General features: G+C 36.9%; 2 protein-coding genes and 2 long non-coding RNA genes across 4 annotated transcripts; all 4 read left to right on the top strand.

Annotated features, from left to right (window-relative positions):
• Positions 1 to 493: 493 nt before the first annotated feature.
• LOC141657785 (F-box protein CPR1-like) lies at positions 494 to 2,991 on the top strand. Its single transcript, XM_074465124.1, has 3 exons — positions 494 to 619; positions 1,493 to 2,664; positions 2,827 to 2,991. The coding sequence occupies exon 2, from the start codon at positions 1,526 to 1,528 to the stop codon at positions 2,627 to 2,629; it is 1,104 nt and encodes a 367-aa protein (XP_074321225.1). The 5' UTR covers positions 494 to 619; positions 1,493 to 1,525; the 3' UTR covers positions 2,630 to 2,664; positions 2,827 to 2,991.
• An 811-nt stretch (positions 2,992 to 3,802) lies between these two features.
• LOC141657782 (F-box protein CPR1-like) lies at positions 3,803 to 6,993 on the top strand. Its single transcript, XM_074465122.1, has 3 exons — positions 3,803 to 3,936; positions 4,447 to 5,747; positions 6,462 to 6,993. The coding sequence occupies exons 2-3, from the start codon at positions 4,591 to 4,593 to the stop codon at positions 6,508 to 6,510; spliced, it is 1,206 nt and encodes a 401-aa protein (XP_074321223.1). The 5' UTR covers positions 3,803 to 3,936; positions 4,447 to 4,590; the 3' UTR covers positions 6,511 to 6,993.
• Positions 6,994 to 9,275: 2,282 nt separating this feature from the next.
• LOC141656224 (uncharacterized) lies at positions 9,276 to 15,533 on the top strand. The gene is made up of 2 exons (XR_012548431.1): positions 9,276 to 9,491; positions 15,088 to 15,533. It is a non-coding gene; the product is annotated as an uncharacterized LOC141656224 (long non-coding RNA).
• Positions 15,534 to 17,611: 2,078 nt separating this feature from the next.
• LOC141657781 (uncharacterized) lies at positions 17,612 to 19,344 on the top strand. The gene is made up of 2 exons (XR_012548865.1): positions 17,612 to 18,095; positions 18,813 to 19,344. It is a non-coding gene; the product is annotated as an uncharacterized LOC141657781 (long non-coding RNA).
• The last annotated feature ends 1,663 nt before the right edge of the window (positions 19,345 to 21,007 follow it).

Below are 21,007 nucleotides of genomic sequence, written 5' to 3'. Positions count from 1 at the left end.
AGGTAAAAAATTTAGCTTAAAGATACCTTAGACCATGTATAATAAGGAAGATTGACCTCCTCGTACTTTTCAATTTGAATGTAATAATTTATAGGGTTATTCAGGTTCAGATATTGTTTGATTATTGTTGAATTCGATTCCGCTTCGGATCGATTCAGATTGATTTGGGTACTATTCAAGCTACTCATACTGGATGTTCGATTGGTTATCAATTCAGTTATTTTCAATTGGTTTTCCGTGTTCGGGTTTATTTTAACAGGTCTACTCGAGACCCAAAAATAACCTGAATAGTGTGGCTCAAACTTGACTTAATAGACTCGGAAGTGCGCTAAAATGACCCAATAGACTCAAAATGACCCAAAATAACTTCTTTAGGACAAATCTTGACCCAAATGATCCAAACGACCCGGAACATCCCGACCTAAAAATAACCCAAACCATGTGATCCGACCCAACTAAGCCCAACCCGAATAACCCATTTACCCAAACTATTGCCACCTATTTACACCGTAAAATTCCTAGGATTATTTCTGGGAGATTAGTGAAATTGGGATTAATGTTCTAAAAAATGGGTTAATTGTGTTTTTATCCTGCAATTCTAATCAGAAATCGCAATTAGGTATGAATCAATTCACTTCTATTCATATTCATATTCTTATTCTGATTATTTTGTTATCTGTGTTTCTTATTGAAAATTGGGGATTTGTATTGTTTTTGTTAGAATTGACGATATAATTGATCAATGTTTTACTCTTTTTTTTAAGCAAATTCTGTTTCTTTTTCAATCATGCATAATGGGTAGCAATAAATTTGTTTGAATTTCGATTTAGTGATCACAGGTCTGGAATTAGGGTAACTTTAAATGGTTAATCTGGGTTTTCGCTTGATTGTAATTTGAGGAAGATAAATAAATAATTAAATAATCAGTAGCCTGATTAAGATAAGTATAAATTTGATTTTTAGTAGCCTGAAAATTGCACAAAATGTCAAAATAAATAAAAAACATTTCATTTTCGGGGAGAAAAATGATTACGCATCTGAGGTAGTACCTCATACCTTGTAGTTTTGAGCATATAAGCATTTTTTCTGAGCATATTACCATTTATAACTATAGTTTTTTAGCTTTTAGTGTAATGTTTTAGTAAATATGCTCAAAAACTTTATAAAGCTCAGAAAATAAACAATAAGAGGTACTACTCATATGTATAGTCTATGAACTGGTTTTTGGGTTACCCGGGAACATGAAATGTTGTACATAAATCTGCCAATGAATTTCCAGGTTGTTCTATGTATGCCACTGAGACTGAAAAAACGACGTATTAGCCAATCTATAGTTTACAAATGAAAAGTTTAAAGTTTGTTTCACCAACTAATTCGAAGTTTTTGAAGACATTGTTGTGCTTGCAAACTGTTTCGTGCACAAAGGCGACGATTTTTTCTCTTTAATTTGGGTGGCAAGCCAAATGATTAAAATATTGTATTTGTTTGACAGGTTAAAGAAATTGGGACGGAGAGAGTATTAATAATGTCGACTTTTCCCATTGATTTACTCACCGAAATATTATTACTCTTGCCCGCAAAAACTTTGCTACGATGTGCGGTTGTCTGCAAATTATGGTATCATCTTATTAGAGATCTTCATTTTGTTAATCTTCATTTGCAACGATCCCTTGCAACCAAAACCAACCTCCATTTTGTCATCAGAACCCCAATGCTTCATTTGACTGATTTCGACACTTTTGAGAACATCCGTGAGCTCGATTACCCTTTCAAGCATCCTGAGCATGGTGGCGTTGACGTGGTTGGTACATGTAATGGCTTACTCTGTCTTCTTGAAAGTGAGTACTTCCAGCTAATTATATACAACCCAACTACGCAAACAAATAGGTTACTCCCTTGGTTGCCTGTAGAGGAACAGTTAGCTTACCCTCATGGGCGTTTCAATTTTGGTTTTGGGTTTGATACCGTCTCTCAGGACTACAAATGTGTTAGGATTGGTCAGACCTATTCTAGCGACCCAGATTCTTATTATTGTCGAGTCATGGTTTATAGCTTCAATAATCATTCCTGGAGAAGGGGCCCCGATGTTCCGTATTTTTTTTATAATCATTATAGGAGCGATGCGTTGCTCCATGAAACAATGCATTGGGTTGGAGCTGGTTCAGGCGATGATCGTATGCCGCGACCTATTGTCGCTTTTAGTTTACAAGACGAGAGTTTTAGCTCTTTGACACTACCAGAGTTTAATGCGGAACATTACAGTTCCTTGACTGTACAAGTTTTGGATGGATGCTTGTGTTTTTTAGTCAGTTACTTAGGTGATTGCGATGTATGGATCATGGAAGAATATGGAGTGTCGGGATCATGGAAAAAGCTTTTTAAGGTTGTACTGCGTATATTTATAGAGCACGTGGACAGAATAATCTGTTATTCAAGTAGTGGCAAGGGATTATTTGTTAGAATTTCTCCTCTTCAGGTTGCTTATCTAGACCTCGAAACGATGGAAACTACAAATGTCAAGGTTGCTGATTTTTTCAGATGCCTAGATGCCCATCTCTGTGTAGAAAATCTTCTTATGCTGGATCATACCAACTATGTTTGGCAGAAACGAGGGCAAGAAGAAGGGTAAAAAAGAAGACAAGAAATAAAAAAAAAAAACTCAAGGTACATGATCACGAAGCACGTTCTTTGTAATAGTTGAAATGGCAAAAGCGACTTTAGTTACGAATTTTGATCTTTTGTAAGACAGCCCATAGAAGTAGCATTGTCACGTATATTGTTGTATAAGTTTAGTACTGACGCCAGTGTTTCTTCTTCATTTTGCAGACGTTAGTACAGATGCATGCAATACGTCTTCTGTTTGGATTGTATACAGCGAGTACTAGCGGCATCAAATTTGGCATCACCTTAACAAGTTGTTTCTGTAGACTGGATCCATGCGACCCTTTCCTGTACATTGATTTCCGAGTTGTATCTCGACTTTGGCTTTGAACAATGGTTATAGCTAAGTTGATGCTTTGACATGTTTCCTTTGGAGTTGTAACACTTAAAAAGTTTTTCCCGAGTTAATTGTAATTGCAAGAGTTCAGACGATATATCAGTGTGACACTGTGACGGCAACAATGTTTACTTGTACGTTATCAAAACGTTGTAGTACAAGTTCTTGGATGAGATCTTTAAGCTTACAAGTTACAACAGGTGAATTTCACTTGTCTGGGTAAACTTGATTAATGGCGGGAATTAAGGGGCTACTAGAAAGTAGAAACACTCATCCGCAGTAAAGCGGTAAGTGGATTATATATTTATACATCCGATGTATTACCACCAGTTTTATAGTTTTTGAGCATTTTTTGAGTTTTGTTTTAAAAATTATGAGTTTTACTTTAAAGTTTTTGAGTTCATTTACAAAACATTAAGCTCAAAAAATTACAATAAAATTCAAAAACATTACAAACTTTGTTAATTTGAGTTTTGACAGGAAAAAAAATTAAAATTTAACTTATAAACTTTAATAAGCTCAGAAAAAATACACATACGCTCAAAAACAAATAAAGTTTGTGGTAATAAGCTCAGAAAAAATACACAGATGCTCAAAAACATGTAAAATATGAGGTAATACATCTAGTGTATGTTCCTTTTTTCTCGAAGTAAAGTTTTTCAAAATGTAGTTAAAATCTGATACCTTTTCAACGGAATTAACCGTTTTTCCTTGTGATATGGAGTAGGACTTGACGTCCATTTTAGAGCTCCTAAAAATAATCCAAACCGTATGACCCGACCTGACCAAACCCCAACCCGAAACACCTTGAAATTCCAAGGATTATTTTGGGGAATAAATTTCTGTTTATCAATCACTTAAGTTTCTGAAAAATGGGTAAAAATAACAAATCCTTAACAAGAATTTATTCTGCAATTTTAATCAGAAATCGCAATTAGGTATGAATTACTTCACTTTTATTACTATTCATATTCTAATCTGATCCTTTTGTAATCTGTGTTTCTCATTGAAAATTGATTAGTGTTGTTACTCTTTATTTAATCAAATCATATGCTTAATTGGGTAACAATTAATTTGGTTGAATTTCGTTTTCATGATCACAGTTCTGCAATTTGGGTAACTTTAAATAGTTGAAATCTATAGTTACGAAATGAAAAGTTTAAAGTTGGATTCATCAACTAAATGATTCTGCCTGCAACCCGTTTCGTGCATAATTATGTCGATTTTTCTCTTCAATTTGGGTAGTTTGGACATTATTTCATACTCCCTCTGTTCCGTGACTAATTTACACTTGCTTTATTTTGTGAGGGGGAAATAAAGCAAGTGTAAACTATTGATTGTGACGGAAGGAGTAGGAATGACTAATGAGTCAAGTAAGGCATGTGGTCTTTCAACAGAACGATAGTCGATTGTATTTGAATGATTAAAGTATTGTATTTGTTTGACAGGTTAACATGTTAGGAGAGGAAATTCAGAGTGCATTGTCAGTAAATTCAACTGTGAGCCACATTTTTCTCTTGTATTTGTCTTTTTACTAGAAAGGGGACGATAATTTTGGGATTAAGGAAATTGGGACGAAGGGAATAATAATAATGTCGACTTTTCCCGTTGATTTGCTGACTGAGATATTCCTACTATTGCCCGCAAAAACTCTGCTACGATTTAAGGTTGTCTGCAAATTATGGTATCATCTTATTACAGATCTTCATTTTGTTAATCTTCATTTGCAACGATCCCTTGTAACCAAAACCAACCTCCACTTTGTTGTTAGAACCCCAATGCTTCATTTGACTGATTTCGACACTTTTGAGAACATCCGTGAGCTCGATTACCCTTTCAAGCATCCTGATCATGGTGGTGTTGGTGTGGTTGGTACATGTAATGGCTTACTTTGCCTTTACGAATTTGAATACTACCAGATAATGATATACAACCCAACTACGCAAACAAATAGGTTACTCCCTTGGTTGCCTACAGAGGAACAATTAGCTTACCCTCATGGGAGTTTCTACTATGGCTTTGGGTTTGATTCCGTCTCTCAGGACTACAAATGTGTTAGGATTGGTCAGACTTATTCTAACGACCCAAATTCTTATTATTGTCGAGTCATGGTTTATAGCTTTAATAATCATTTCTGGAAAAAAGGCCCTGATGTTCCATATTTTTTTTATAATCATTATGAGAGCAATGCGTTGCTCCATGAAACAATACATTGGGTTGGAGCTGGTTCAGGCGATGATCGTGTGCCGCGACCTATTGTCGCTTTTAGTTTACAAGACGAGAAGTTTAGCTCTTTGGCACTACCAGAGTTTGATGTGGATCAGTACATTGCCCTGAATGTAGCAGTTTTGGATGGATGCTTGTGTCTTTTAGTCAGTTATTTATATGATTGCGATGTATGGATCATGGAAGAGTATGGCGTGGCTGGGTCATGGAAAAAGCTTTTTAATGTTGTAAAACATGAATCTATAGAGCACTTGGAAAGGATAGTCAGTTATTCAACTAGTGGCAGGGGATTATTTGTTAGGATTTGCTTTCGTCAGGTTGCTTATCTCGACCTTGAAACGAAGGAGACTACAAATGTCAAGGTTGCTGATTTTGTTAGATGCCTGGATGCCCATATTTGTGTTGACAATCTTTCTATGCTGGACCATCATAACTATGTTTATGCTGAGGATGAACAACAAGGCAAAAACAACGGCAAGAATAAGGGTAAAAAGAAGAGAAGAAATAAAAAGAGAAACGCAAGGTGAAGATAATTGCTATCTATATATCTAGATCAATTATCCATTACTTTTGTTTCTATAATGCTAATTTCTACTCCCTCCTTCCCGGTCATTTGTTTTACTTTGGGGTTTTGGCACAAAGAATGGGGAGGAGGCATTTCGGGTGTTGTTATTGGTGACAAGTGAACAATATGTTATGTGGATGATTAAATTACCTTTCAAAAATATTCCTAAAAAGGAACGGTAAACAAATTAATGAAACACCCAAATATGGAATAGGTAAACAAATAAGCGGAACGAAGGGAATATCTTTTTCAGATAGGCACATGATCATGAAGCACAATGTTTCTTTTTGCATGCGTTTATGATTTACTCATCTATCTTCGTATTAGTTTGGGATTGGTTCAATGTTGTTTATTACAAAGATATACTCCCTGCAACCCAATCATTTGTTTACCTTTTTGATTCTTTGATAGGGGTATTTTAATTAAAGGTAAACAAATGATTGCGATGGGGAGAGTCGAAAATATAAGCTTAGTACTGGCACTAGTGTTTCTCTTTCATTCTGCAATTAGGACTAATGCATGCAAATATGCAATAAGTCTTCTATTTGATTTAAACACGGTGAGTATATATCTGTAGACTCGTTCCATGCCACCCTTGATCGTGTGGATCGGTTTCTGATTTGTGTTTGGCTTTTAACAATGGCTATAGCTAATATGTTGATGGTTTGACAGGTTTTCTTTGGTGTTGTCACGTGTAAAGTTTTTCCGTACCCAATTGTAAGTTTGTAACTTCCAGAGTTCAAAAGATATATCGGTGTGAAGCACAGTTACTATGCTACGATCTACGAAGCATGTACTATCAAAACGTCATTAATCTCGGTGAACTGAAGTAAGTGTAGTTGTCATATCACAAAGTATTTAATTGCGGAGTTAGCAATATAAGTAGTAGTACAACAAGTTGTAGTTCTTGGATGAGATCTTCTTCAAGCTCATAATAGGTGATGAACTCACTTCTCCATGTAAACTTAATTAATGGCCTACTCCACATGTATAAATAAGAGAGGTTACACTTATTGCTTTGCATAAGGTTGTGTTTAGAAAAGGTAACTGTGTGCTTGGATAAATTTACTGAAGTGAGCAACATTATTGATTAGTGCTGAACTGTGAGGCTCTTTTCGAGTTAATAATATTTACATTGTTGTGATCTTTGATGTGTTGTACTAGCGAACTCTGTAAATAGTACTATCATTTTTTTTCATGTATCCCTATACTATATATGTGCTGATTGTTTTAGTACTTTGTTATTTGGAAATTAAGAACTGAGCTCTTGCTTAAGTATTGGAAGGGGGTTTTGCGGTAAAGGTTTACCCTCCTGCATAACGCGCCTTTCAGTCAGCAACATCTGCATTTGTTGAGCAAGATGGGAGCAATCGGAATTTCCGCACTCTCTTCTTGAGGGGGGGTGTGAAAGGAAAATCCTTAATGATGTACTAATGAAGGTCCACAGAATGAATCATGGAACTAAGAAAACTGGTAGATGTGCATCCAACTCACAAAAGAGGTTAGAATGTGGATCCCTACTTAACTTTTTTTTATTCTCAACTAAAGATTGTTAGCTTTTGTTTAAATGTTGCTTCGTCTGAAAGCAGCTTTTTTTTTACTAACGATTGTTAGCTTTTCTTTAACTGTTGCGTCGTCTGAAAGCAGAAAAATATAATGAGTAGATATTGTAAGAAAGTTCAACTATTGTTCAACATAAATAATTTTTTTAGGCGGAGGTATCCGTCTTAAACCTTAAGACGGGTCATGGGTCAAATAGATACCAAATTACATGATAAGTTACTTTAGAAATACCAAAAGTCGTTTCTTTTTAGTACCATGTGGTAGTATTTAGATCCGTTTTAGAAATAAAACGGATACTCGTCTTAAAATTCAATGATAAAGTACTAGGAGTATCAAAGAAGGGCATGTGATGATGTGACAGCCTGTATTCCAAACTTTCCTGTGTCAGACGATAATAAAACAAAATTTAAAAGGTACTAAAAAGAGTAAACTATTGGCTATAAAAAATCATAAACAGAGGAATGTTTTTCTGCAATTCCAGTCAGAAATCAGAGTTAGGTATGAATCACTTCGCCTCTATTTCTATTCATATTTTAATTCTTTAATCTGATTCTTTTGTTGCTTATAAATTAGCCGTTCTTTTTATGTAACGAGACCGTCTCACACAATACAGCTCAAAATTTGATTAATGTTGACTCTCTTTCATTTTAATCAAATTCCGTTTCTTTGTTTCAATCATATGATTAATTGGGTAGCAATAAATTTGGTTGAATTCCGATTTAATGATGTATAGGTTAGAATTAGGGTAACTTTGAAGGGTTAATCTCAGTTTTCGCTTGATTGTAATTTGAGGGAGATAAATAAATAAATACGAAGTAATAATCAGTGGCGGACATAAAAAATTTCTTGACAGGATCCTTATTAAAATATTGTGACTATGATTGTGTGCCGCAACCTATTGTTGCTTTTAGTTTACAAGACGAGAATTTTAGCTCTTTGACACTACCCGAGTTTGGTGTGGAATATTACAATTGCAAGAACGTAACAGTTTTGGATGGACGCTTGTGTCTTTTAGTCAATTATATAGATTGCTGCGATGTATGGATCATGGAAAAAGACTTATAATGTTGTAAAACATGAATATAGAGTGTTCTTCCTAAAGATAGTCAGCTATTCAAGTAGTGGCAAGGGGTTATTTGTTATTAGGGGTCCTCCTCGTAAGGTTGCTTATGCCGAATTCTTCGGAATGATAGACACTACAAATGTCAAGGTTTCTTATCTTGACCTCAAAACGATGGAGACTACAGATGTCAAGGTTGCTGATTTTGTCAAATGCAAAGAAGGGTAAAAACAAGAAAAGAAATAAACAAAAGATGAACTCAAGGGTGAAACTAATTACTATGTTACTCAATTATCCAGTACTTCGATTTCTAAGGTAGAAGTAATATTTGTAGACTCAATCCATGCCATGCCATCCATGCCATTATCGTGTAGAATTTATTTCTCAGTGTTGTATTTCGACTTTGGCTTTTAATTCCAATGTTTACAACTAAGTTGATGCTTCAACAGGTTTATAACCGGTGAAAGTATACCTTTCAAGATTGATCCGGGCCGACTAACCTGACCCCGAAGTGACTAGAACCAGTATGATCCAACTCGAATGTTTATTATTTCAAACTGTCTATTATCAATAAAGAACATGATAATAATAGACCCGAGAATAACTCGAACCTAATTTGATCCGAATTCTTTCAAACCCGAAACATGACTGACCTGAGTTGACCCGACCCGGTTGATCATTTGTCAGATCTAGTTGAAAATAAAAACAGTAGTAGCGGGAGTTGTGTAAGTAACAATAGTAGCAACGAGAACACTGAGAGTAACAACAATAATAACACTAGTATTAAATGTGTCTCATAATTTTTAAAAAAAATAAAATAAAACAGATACAAATATTTGGACGATGACATTTTGTAAAGCCGCTAAGTTTCTTAGCGGTTTCATATAAAAATTGGAAAAAAAATAAAAAGTCATGACGTGGACACTATAGACCCAAATAGTTTCAAGTGAACCCTTATTATCTAATTATTTTGCTAATTAACACTCATTAACCAAAAAATTCCTTGAGTTGCTCACTGAGATATTCCTCCGCTTGCCTGCAAAAACTCTGCTACGATTTAAGGTTGTCTGCAAATTATGGTATCATCTTATTACAGATCTTCATTTTGTTAATCTTCACTTGCAACGATCCCTTGCAACCAAAACCAACCTCCACTTTGTTGTCAACACCCGAATTCTTCATTTGACTGATTTTGACACTTTTGAGAACATCCATGAGCTCAAATAAATACCCTTTCGAAAATGCTAATCATGATGGTTTTACAGTTATTGGTACAGTTAATGGCTTACTCTGTCTTTTGGTAAGTAAAAACAACCCTATAGAATTTGACAAACAAGAATTTGGACAAAGTAGAAGTTTTGTACGTGTGTTGTCTGCTTGTTCCAAAAGGAATTCACTAATTTATACAACCTAAGAGGAAGCTAGAACTAGGTAAAACCAAACGTTTGGTTATCCTATAATAAAGCTACATTAGTGCTAATAAAGATATGTACTAAGTATTATGTTAATCTAATAATAACACAATAGTCCAACACCCCCCCTCAAGTTGGAGCATGGGAGTCGGAAATGCCCAACTTGTCAAGCAAAACCATGAACTGCGGACGACCCAAAGCTTTAGTTAATATATCAGCCAATTGTGCTTGAGTATGGACATAGCATGGTAACACAACGCCATTATGAATATGAGTACGAATGAAGTGACAATCGACCTCTATATGCTTGGTCCTTTCATGATAGACCGGATTGTTGGCGATATGCATAGCACTCTCATTATCGCAGTGTAACAGAATAGGTGCAGGGAGATGAATTCCCATCCCTTCAAGCAATCCTTTCAACCACAAAATTTCACATGTAGCGGCGGTCATGGCTCTATACTCGGCTTCAGTGGAAGATAAGGCAACCGTGGCTTGCTTTTTAGTTTTCCAAGAAATAGGAGAACCACCGATACAAACGAAATAAGCAGTAATGGACCGGCGCGTAATCGGACAACTAGCATAAGCCGCGTCACAATATGCTTCAAGTCAAGAACCGAAGAGGCGAAAAAGAATCCCTTGCCCTCGGATTATTTTTCAAATAACGAACGACCGACTTAAAGTAAGCGGCGTCCCATTGTGTAGCTGTCGGTTTGTGCATGAATTGGGACAAAACATGGACCGAATAACTAATATCAGGACGAGTAAGACAAAGGTAAATTAATTTACCCACCAACCTTCGATAACTTGTACCGTCGTCGAGAGGAGCATCCTTAGCAAGAGCAAGTTGGTGTTTTTCATCCATGGGAACACTAGCAGGTTTACAACCAAGAAGGCCCGTCTCGGATAATAAATCGAGGGTGTACTTACGTTGACAAAGGAATAACCCCTTCGAACTGTGGGCAACTTCAAGCCCCAAAAAATATTTTAACTTCCCTAAATCCTTCATATAAAAGCATGTGCTTAAGTAAGATTTAAAGGCAGCTATAGCACGTGAATCATTGCCAGCTATTACCAAGTCGTCCACATAAATAAGTATGTGCATCTCAACTTTAGTCTTGCGGAAAGTAAAAAGTGAATTATCGGAAGCGCTCATAACAAAACCATAAGAAGATAAAGCTGTAGCAAGTTTATCATACCAACATCTCGGAGCTTGACGGAGCCCGTATAAAGACTTGTGAAGTCGACAAACTTTACCTTCGAATCCTTTACTAAAGCCAGGCGGCATGCGCATATATACTTCTTCCACCAAATCACCGTGAAGAAAGGCATTATGCACATCCATTTGATGTAATTCCCACTTTTTAATAGTGGCTACGGCTAAAAGAGTGCGGACAGTAACCATTTTAACCGTTGGAGCAAAGGTCTCTTTAAAATCAACACCGGCTTCCTGACGATTCCCGAGTACCACGAGGCGGGCCTTAAAGCGTTCAACGGAACCATCATATTTGTGTTTAATTTTAAACACCCACATACAACCAATAGGAATTTTCCCAGACGGTAAATCAGTCACAGTCCAAGTTTTATTAGATTCAAGAGCAATTATTTCGTCAGACATTGCTTTTCTCCACCTAGCATCGCCCATGGCCTCTTTAAAGGACCTAGGCTCAATATCCCGAGTAATCGCTGCAAGAAAATGACGGTGGGATTGCGAAAATTTATCATATTTCACAAAGTGAGATAAAGGATAAGAGCTACCTGAGACGGAATTGGCGGTGTTGGGTGACTCATTGAAGACCGTGTCAATGCAATCCCATTTAACATAATCTTTGTGATTTTTATTCGGGATCTTTTCGCGCTTGCCACGCCCCAAATTAGCACCCGTCGAACCCCCTGCAATATTCATTTCAGAACCAGAAATAACAGGGGCACTGTCTCTGTGAGTAGTAACGATGCAGTCCTCCAACGCGTCCAACACAGGCCCACTGTTTGCACCAGACCCAGTCACGGCACCACCTGCAGCAGTGCTACCGTGCTGATCAGAACTAGGTACGACGACCCCTGCATCCTCAGAACCAGTCACACCACTTCCACTGTCACCCACGCGAGAGTCGGGACTAGAAAAAACAGGCTCGACATCAGGGACAACAAACTCCTCCTCGACAAAAACAGTGTCATCATTTGAAACATTCGACCCGACTCCTGCTTCTTTTGAATAAGGAAAAATTTCCTCAATAAAGCGAACATCACGGGAATGGAAGTATTTACCCGACTCCAAATCAAACAAAGTCCAACCCTTTTTACCAAACGGATAACCGAGGAAAACACACTTCCTACTTCGACTATCAAATTTGTCAGTAGGATTGACATTCTTCGCATAAGCTAAGCACCCGAAGACCCGTAGCAACTCAAGATTGGCGGGTTTACCAAAAAGTAATTCAAAAGGTGTTTTGCCATGTAGAATGCGACTCGGTGTTCTATTTATCAAATGGGCAGCTGTTAATACACACTCGCCCCAAAATTTAGTTGGCAACGAACTCTGAAAACGCAAAGCCCGAGCAACATTAAGCAAGTGCCGATGCTTTCGCTCAACTCGAGCATTTTGTTGTGGGGTTTTGACCATAGAAGTTTCGAAAATTATGCCTTGTTCTCGAAAATAAGGAATTAAAGGTCTAAGCTCCGTGCCATTATCACTCCGTACTCTTTTAACAGTGGAATTAAATTGCCGCATAATTAAGGCGAAAAATTCTCTCATAAGTCGTGGAACTTCATCTTTCGATTTGAACAAAAAAACCCACACACTACGGGAATAGTCATCGACAAGTGAAAGAAAATACCGTGACCCACAAGATTGATTCGGGTCATAGGGACCCCAAACATCACAATGCAAGAGTTCGAACAAGTGCACCGCATTACTAGTACTCAACGGGAAAATGGATCGAGTTTGCTTAGCCCGAAAACAAACATCACAGTATTTATTATTATCTAAATAATGCTTAATATTCTTAATTGACGGAAAACACTCCATTGCCTTAAAAGATGGATGCCCTAACCGTTTGTGCCATAGACCGACATTCCCAGCAGCTTCGATTGCATTGACACGTCTTGGTTTTTCCATAGGCAGATGATAGAGCCCATCTATGAGTGCACCCTCACCAATCCTCGTCTTCAAGATACGGTCCTGAATAATACAAGAAGTTTTAGTGAAATTGATACACGCATCGTGGGAGGTTAACAATTGTGAAACGGACAAAAGGTTGCAAGTAAAAGTTGGCACAAAAAGCACATCATCCAGCGTGAAAGCAGAATTAATTCGGGCCTTGCCACGATGAGTGGCTTTTAAGCGTGCTCCGTTCGGCAAACCGACTGCAAGAGGGTTGATTTTAACACACTCAACCAATAGATCAAAATCTCCACACACATGTGTAGAAGCACCTGTATCGACAATCCAAGTGACCGCGTGCTTACCATGAAGACGAATATGATTAGCATCAATGGCGGGTTCACCGAACACCGCATTAGTTTGAGCAGTTGACGAGCTCGCCCCTGTTCCAGAGACCGAACGTGGCCCACGACCCTCCGGATAGCCGTACTTATCCCAACAGTTTGGCTCACTGTGGCCGGGTTTCTGACAGTGGGAGCATTTCAGACGTGGCTTCCCCTGTTTTGTCCCCTGCCCACTCTTTGGAACCGCAAGCGCCATGGCCGAGGGAGTCTCCTGGGTAATACGGTGTACTTCTTCTTCCTGCACGATACGAGAGTACACAGAATCCAAGGAAGGTAACGGTGTGATACCCAAGATATTAGAACGAGCAGTTGAATAGCAAGGAAGTAAACCCATTAAAAATTTCCGAGTTTGCCTCGTTTCACGACGCTGGCGTAACTGGACGGAAATATTACACCGACAACCGGTACAATCACAAGACGGAAGGACGTCATAATCATTGACATCATCCCAAAGTTTCTTTAATCTACCATAAAACTCCATGACAGATTCATCATCTCTTTGTTTGCAATCGGAAATTTCCGATTCCAAATGATACACCTTTATGCCATTTCCACGAGAAAAACGAGAACGGATATCGTCCCATAATTCCACCGCCGTATCGCGATATGATATGGACGATCGAATTGTGGGATCAATAGTATTAAAAATCCAAGCAATTACCGTGTAGTTAGCAGTGGACCAATCGTCCAGGTCCTCTGACTCCTCCGCCGGTCGCTTGAGGGAACCATCAACGAAACCCAGCTTCCTCTTTGCCCCCAATCCGTTACGGAAACCTTTAGCCCATTCCGTGTAATTCGAGCCTGTCAACACCACATGAGTTATTTTGGCAGAGACTCCATCGGAATGAGAAAGAGCGTAGACGGGTTTGGTGATATGCGGCGTGGGATTGGGTATTAAGTCGCCTGACATGGTTAGGATTCGAGAATGCGAAACCCAACTGATACCATATAGAATTTGACAAACAAGAATTTGGACAAAGTAGAAGTTTTGTACGTGTGTTGTCTGCTTGTTCCAAAAGGAATTCACTAATTTATACAACCTAAGAGGAAGCTAGAACTAGGTAAAACCAAACGTTTGGTTATCCTATAATAAAGCTACATTAGTGCTAATAAAGATATGTACTAAGTATTATGTTAATCTAATAATAACACAATAGTCCAACAAACCCGCTACTTATATACAACCCAACTACGCAAACAACTAGGTTACTCCCTTTGTTGCCGGTAGAGGAACAGTTAACCTGTAGGGAGGTTTTCAACTTCGGGTTTGGGTTTGATACCGTCTCTCAGGACTACAAATGTGTTAGAATTGGTCAGACGTATCCTTTCAACCGAAATCCTTTTAGCCGAGTCATGATTTATAGCTTCAATAATCATTCCTGGAGTAGGGGCTCTCATTTTCCTTATTTTATTCATAATGATTATTATTTTATTCCTGCGTTGCTCCATGAAACAATACATTGGGTGTCAGACTATGATTGTGACTAATGATTGTGTGCCGCAACCTATTGTTGCTTTTAGTTTTCAAGACGAGAATTTTAGCTCTTTGACACTACCTGAGTTTGATGTGGAATATTACACTTGCAAGAACGTAACAGTTTTGGATGGACGCTTGTGTCTTTTAGTCAATTATATAGATTGTTGCGATGTATGGATCATGGAAAAAGACTTATAATGTTGTAAAACATGAATATAGAGTGTTCTTCCTAAAGATAGTCAGCTATTCAAGTAGTGGCAAGGGGTTATTTGTTATTAGGGGTCCTCCTCGTAAGGTTGCTTATGCCGAATTCTTCGGAATGATAGAGACTACAGATGTCAAGGTTTCTTACCTTGACCTCGAAACAATGGAGACTACAGATGTCTAAGGTTGCTGATTTTGTCGAATGCAAAGATGCCCATCTCTGTGTAGAAAATCTTCTTATGCTGGACCATGCCAACTATATATGTTAATGTTGAGGAAAAAGAAGGGCAAGAAGAAGGGTAAAAACAAGAAAAGAAATAAACAAAAGATGAACTCAAGGGTGAAACTAATTACTATGTTACTCAATTATCCAGTACTTCGATTTCTAAGGTAGAAGTAATATTTGTAGACTCAATCCATGCCATGCCATCCATGCCATTATCGTGTAGAATTGATTTCTCAGTGTTGTATTTCGACTTTGGCTTTTAATTCCAATGTTTACAACTAAGTTGATGCTTCAACAGGTTTATAACCGGTGAAAGTATACCTTTCAAGATTGATCCGGGCCGACTAACCTGACCCCGAAGTGACTAGAACCAGTATGATCCGGCCAACTCGAATGTTTATTATTTCAAACTGTCTATTATCAATAAAGAACATGATAATAATAGACCCGAGAATAACTCGAACCTAATTTGATCCGAATTCTTTCAAACCCGAAACATGACTGACCTGAGTTGACCCGACCCGGTTGATCATTTGTCAGATCTAGTTGAAAATAAAAACAGTAGTAGCGGGAGTTGTGTAAGTAACAATAGTAGCAACGAGAACAGTGAGAGTAACAACAATAATAACACTAGTAGTATTAAATGTGTCTCATAATTTGGTTTATAAGTAGTATTTAACTTAATTATAATTTTGAGAGATGTTATATTAATAACAAGGTAGGAGAGAAAGTAGGGAAAATAACAATAGTAACAACGGAATTGATATACTACATACGGTGTATATATGAATCGATATACGGAGTATTACCTAGTAGAACGGGAAAGTTGACTTAACCCGAGAGTCAAAAATGACGTGAATTGTGTTACCTAAACTTGACTCGATAAATTTAAAGTGACTAAGTGAGCCAAAATGGCGTGATAAACTCGAAATGGTCCAAAATGTTCTTTAGGCAAAGTCCTGACCCAAAATATCAGAACATTCCGACTTAATAATAATCGAAACTAAAGTGACCTGACCCAACGCCAACCCGAATGACCCATTTAACAAGTCATATTACCCAAAAGTCCTAGGCTTATTTGGGGAAGATGATTGAAACTTGAAAGAATGGGTAAATTATGACAATTACAAATCCTTAACACGACCAAAGTTGGCTGGTGTGAGTGGTAAGGGCTCTCATCTCTTAAACAAGTGGTCAGGGGTTCGATTCTTGATTCTTGCGAATGAAAAAGTCAAACTTGGGATGGCCAACCCATTAAATCGCTTGAAGATCCGGGAGATCGGGCTTTAACCGCTTGTCGGTGAGGATACTTTCTGGTCAACACCAAAAAAAACAAATCCTTAACACGAATTTATTCTGCAATTTTAATCAGAAATCGCAATTAGGTATGAATTACTTCACTTTTATTACTATTCATATTCTAATAATTTAATCTGATTATTTATTATCTGTGTTTCTCATTGAAAATTAGGATTTTGTATCGTTTTTGTTAGAATTGACGATAAAATTGATTAGTGTTGTTACTCTTGATTGAATCAAATCATATGATTAATTGTGTAGCAATTAATTTGGTTGAATTTCGTTTTAATGATCACAAATCTGCAATTAGGGTAACTTTAAATAGTTAATCTATAGTTACCAAATGAAATTAATTAGTGCTTTACTCTTTATTCAAAGTTTTTGAAGTCCTTGTTCTGCCTACAAACCGTATCGCGTGCAAATGTGTCGATTTTTCTCTTCAATTTGGGTAGTTTAGACATTATTTGAATGATTAAAGTACTGTATTTGTTTGACAGGTTAACATGTTAGAAGAAGAAAATCAGAGTGTGTGCACTGCACTGTCGATAAATTCAACTGCTAGCCACATTTTTCTCTTGTATTTGTCTTTGAATTAGAAAGGGGACGATAATTTTGGGATTAAGGAAATTGGGACGAAGGGAATAATAATAATAATGTCGACTTTTCCCGTTGATTTGCTGACTGAAATATTCCTACTCTTGCCCGCAAAAACTCTGCTACGATTTAAGGTTGTCTGCAAATTATGGTATCATCTTATTACAGATCTTCATTTCGTTAATCTAGTAAACAGAATATAAATTCTATCCGAGCTAGATCGATCTTTATTATTCACTAAAGAATGATCAAAAAGTGGGATTTTTAAACAAATGAGGAATTGGGTTAAAATGTTACGAGAGGGAAATGAACTGATGTCTACAATACCCGGGTTTAATCAGATACAATTTGAAGGATTTTGTCAGTTCATTGATCAGGGCTTACCGGAAGAGCTTTATAAGTTTCCAAAAATTGAAGATACAGATCAAGAAATTGAATTTCAATTATTTGTGGAAACATATCAATTGGTAGAACCCGTGATAAAAGAGTATGGCGTGTGTCTTTTAGTCAGTTTGATACCAGAGATCAATGTGGAACATTACATTTCCCTGAATGTACAAGTTTTGGATGGATGCTTGTGTCTTTTAGTCAGTTATTTATATGATTGCGATGTGTGGATCATGGAAGAGTATGGCGTGGGTGGATCATGGAAAAAGCTTTTTAATGTTGTAAAACATGAATCTATAGAGCACTTGGAAAGGATAGTCAGTTATTCAACTAGTGGCAGGGGATTATTTGTTAGGATTTGCTTTCGTCAGGTTGCTTATCTCGACCTTGAAACGAAGGAGACTACAAATGTCAAGGTTGCTGATTTTGTTAGATGCCTGGATGCCCATATTTGTGTTGACAATCTTTCTATGCTGGACCATCATAACTATGTTTATGCTGAGGATGAACAACAAGGCAAAAACAACGGCAAGAATAAGGGTAAAAAGAAGAGAAGAAATAAAAAGAGAAACGCAAGGTGAAGATAATTGCTATCTATATATCTAGATCAATTATCCATTACTTTTGTTTCTATAATGCTAATTTCTACTCCCTCCTTCCCGGTCATTTGTTTTACTTTGGGGTTTTGGCACAAAGAATGGGGAGGGAGGCATTTCTGGGTGTTGTTATTGACTGACAAGTGAACAATATGTTATGTGGATGATTAAATTACCTTTCAAAAATATTCCTAAAAAGGAACGGTAAACAAATTAATGAAACACCCAAATATGGAATAGGTAAACAAATAAGCGGAACGAAGGGAATATCTTTTTCAGATAGGCACATGATCATGAAGCACAATGTTTCTTTTTGCATGCGTTTATGATTTACTCATCTATCTTCGTATTAGTTTGGGATTGGTTCAATGTTGTTTATTACAAAGATATACTCCCTGCAACCCAATCATTTGTTTACCTTTTTGATTCTTTGATAGGGGTATTTTAATTAAAGGTAAACAAATGATTGCGATGGGGAGAGTCGAAAATATAAGCTTAGTACTGGCACTAGTGTTTCTCTTTCATTCTGCAATTAGGACTAATGCATGCAAATATGCAATAAGTCTTCTATTTGATTTAAACACGGTGAGTATATATCTGTAGACTCGTTCCATGCCACCCTTGATCGTGTGGATCGGTTTCTGATTTGTGTTTGGCTTTTAACAATGGCTATAGCTAATATGTTGATGGTTTGACAGGTTTTCTTTGGTGTTGTCACGTGTAAAGTTTTTCCGTACCCAATTGTAAGTTTGTAACTTCCAGAGTTCAAAAGATATATCGGTGTGAAGCACAGTTACTATGCTACGATCTACGAAGCATGTACTATCAAAACGTCATTAATCTCGGTGAACTGAAGTAAGTGTAGTTGTCATATCACAAAGTATTTAATTGCGGAGTTAGCAATATAAGTAGTAGTACAACAAGTTGTAGTTCTTGGATGAGATCTTCTTCAAGCTCATAATAGGTGATGAACTCACTTCTCCATGTAAACTTAATTAATGGCCTACTCCACATGTATAAATAAGAGAGGTTACACTTATTGCTTTGCATAAGGTTGTGTTTAGAAAAGGTAACTGTGTGCTTGGATAAATTTACTGAAGTGAGCAACATTATTGATTAGTGCTGAACTGTGAGGCTCTTTTCGAGTTAATAATATTTACATTGTTGTGATCTTTGATGTGTTGTACTAGCGAACTCTGTAAATAGTACTATCATTTTTTTTCATGTATCCCTATACTATATATGTGCTGATTGTTTTAGTACTTTGTTATTTGGAAATTAAGAACTGAGCTCTTGCTTAAGTATTGGAAGGGGGTTTTGCGGTAAAGGTTTACCCTCCTGCATAACGCGCCTTTCAGTCAGCAACATCTGCATTTGTTGAGCAAGATGGGAGCAATCGGAATTTCCGCACTCTCTTCTTGAGGGGGGGTGTGAAAGGAAAATCCTTAATGATGTACTAATGAAGGTCCACAGAATGAATCATGGAACTAAGAAAACTGGTAGATGTGCATCCAACTCACAAAAGAGGTTAGAATGTGGATCCCTACTTAACTTTTTTTTATTCTCAACTAAAGATTGTTAGCTTTTGTTTAAATGTTGCTTCGTCTGAAAGCAGCTTTTTTTTTACTAACGATTGTTAGCTTTTCTTTAACTGTTGCGTCGTCTGAAAGCAGAAAAATATAATGAGTAGATATTGTAAGAAAGTTCAACTATTGTTCAACATAAATAATTTTTTTAGGCGGAGGTATCCGTCTTAAACCTTAAGACGGGTCATGGGTCAAATAGATACCAAATTACATGATAAGTTACTTTAGAAATACCAAAAGTCGTTTCTTTTTAGTACCATGTGGTAGTATTTAGATCCGTTTTAGAAGTATCAAAGAAGGGCATGTGATGATGTGACAGCCTGTATTCCAAACTTTCCTGTGTCAGACGATAATAAAACAAAATTTAAAAGGTAGTAATCTAGAAAACTAGTTAAGGTACTAAAAAGAGTAAACTATTGGCTATAAAAAATCATAAACAGAGGAATGTTTTTCTGCAATTCCAGTCAGAAATCAGAGTTAGGTATGAATCACTTCGCCTCTATTTCTATTCATATTTTAATTCTTTAATCTGATTCTTTTGTTGCTTATAAATTAGCCCGTTCTTTTTATGTAATGAGACCGTCTCACACAATACAGCTCAAAATTTGATTAATGTTGACTCTCTTTCATTTTTTAATCAAATTCCGTTTCTTTGTTTCAATCATATGATTAATTGGGTAGCAATAAATTTGGTTGAATTCCGATTTAATGATGTATAGGTTAGAATTAGGGTAACTTTGAAGGGTTAATCTCAGTTTTCGCTTGATTGTAATTTGAGGGAGATAAATAAATAAATACGAAGTAATAATCAGTGGCGGACATAAAAAATTTCTTGACGGGATCCTTATTAAAATATTTCAGCTATTTGTTCATATAAAAAACTACTATTAATTTAATTTTTCTAGCCTGAAAATTGGACAAAATAAATTATTGAATTTCATCTTCCTGTGTCATGGGAACACGGAACGCTTTACGTAGGTCTGCCAATAAATTTTCAGGCTATTCAACTTTGGGTTTGGGTTTGATACCGTCTCTCAGGACTACAAATGTGTTAGGATTGGTCAGACTTATCCTTTCGACCGAAATCCTTTTAGCCGAGTCATGATTTATAGCTTCAATAATCATTCCTGGAGTAGGGGCCATCATTTTCCTTATTTAGATTGTTGGGATGTATGGATCATGGAAGAGTATGGCGTGCCTGGATCATGGAAAAAGACTTTTAATGTTGTAAAACATGATCATAGAGTGTTCTTCCTAAAGATAGTCAGCTATTCAAGTAGTGGCAAGGGGTTATTTGTTATTAGGGG

This window comes from Silene latifolia, chromosome 5, assembly GCF_048544455.1.
Source record: "Silene latifolia isolate original U9 population chromosome 5, ASM4854445v1, whole genome shotgun sequence".
NCBI lineage: Eukaryota > Viridiplantae > Streptophyta > Magnoliopsida > Caryophyllales > Caryophyllaceae > Silene > Silene latifolia.
The sequence above is the reverse complement of the archived record's forward strand: the minus strand, read 5'-3'. Positions and strand labels throughout refer to the sequence as shown.

Coding starts and splice junctions, on each gene's coding strand:
- LOC141657782 (XM_074465122.1), top strand. CDS start 4,591: ATGTCGACTTTTCCCGTTGATTTGCTGACTGAGATATTCCTACTATTG. Junction 5,748..6,461: donor AATAAAAAGAGAAACGCAAG/GTGAAGATAATT, acceptor ATGGTTTGACAG/GTTTTCTTTGGTGTTGTCAC.
- LOC141657785 (XM_074465124.1), top strand. CDS start 1,526: ATGTCGACTTTTCCCATTGATTTACTCACCGAAATATTATTACTCTTG.